This window comes from Octopus bimaculoides, chromosome 12 (genome assembly GCF_001194135.2).
Source record: "Octopus bimaculoides isolate UCB-OBI-ISO-001 chromosome 12, ASM119413v2, whole genome shotgun sequence".
Lineage (NCBI taxonomy): Eukaryota > Metazoa > Mollusca > Cephalopoda > Octopoda > Octopodidae > Octopus > Octopus bimaculoides.
In genome coordinates this window covers 17,001,740-17,002,470 of record NC_068992.1, presented here as the reverse complement: position 1 = coordinate 17,002,470, position 731 = coordinate 17,001,740, and the positions used below count along the sequence as shown (strand labels likewise).

General features: G+C 26.4%; 1 protein-coding gene across 2 annotated transcripts in view; it reads left to right on the top strand.

The window, feature by feature from the left end:
• The window catches only part of LOC106870547 (chordin), a 179,843-nt gene extending 179,567 nt beyond the window's left edge, over window positions 1–276 (top strand). For both annotated transcript variants that reach the window (XR_001409540.2, XM_014916669.2), the window contains one exon: window positions 116–276. Coding sequence is in view for 1 of the 2 variants with exons in the window: in XM_014916669.2 (XP_014772155.1) it covers window positions 116–162 (47 nt within the window). In the remaining variant the exon portion in view is untranslated. The remainder of the gene's footprint in view (window positions 1–115) is intronic.
• The last annotated feature ends 455 nt before the right edge of the window (window positions 277–731 follow it).

The window sequence follows — 731 nt, the reverse complement described above, 5'->3', positions numbered from 1 at the left end:
CTCTCTCTCTCTCTCCCTTTTTCTATACTTATACTGAGCTGAGATATTAACTTGTCAAAATGCTTTCAATTTTAAATTGCGAATAGGCAATTAATATTTCTTTCTAATTATTTAGGAAAAAGAAAGAAATCGGACAATAAAACTGGACGGCGGAAACACTGAAATTCCAAAGTTGATGGAAATACAAAAGCCAAAAACCAAAAAAAAAATAATAATAATAAAACAAAAAAAAAAACATCAACAAAACAAAACAAAAGAAACAATACTTTTGATGAAGTTCAACAGCGAAATACTAAAAAAGTGTTCAAATGAATTTCTTAAAAACAATACCAAATATAGTAAATAATTAATATTAAAAGATAAAAAAAAAAGTGGGACAAAAATACCATGGTAACAATAATTGCAAGAACATTTACTGACGGAAAGAAAGGGAATGGGGGGATGGAAAGAAAAAAAAAGAAAAACAATTCGTTACAGAGAATTTAATGAAAAAGACTGAATGAAACGATTGATTCACAAAAATCAAAACTGAACTCAGCAAAGCGATATACATACGTACATACATACATACATACATACATACATACATACACACATGCACACATACATGCATACATACACACATATGCACGTTTGTGTGTACATATATATATATATATATATATATATATGTATGTATGTACATATATATATAAATGTACATAGATATATGTATATATATATATATGTAT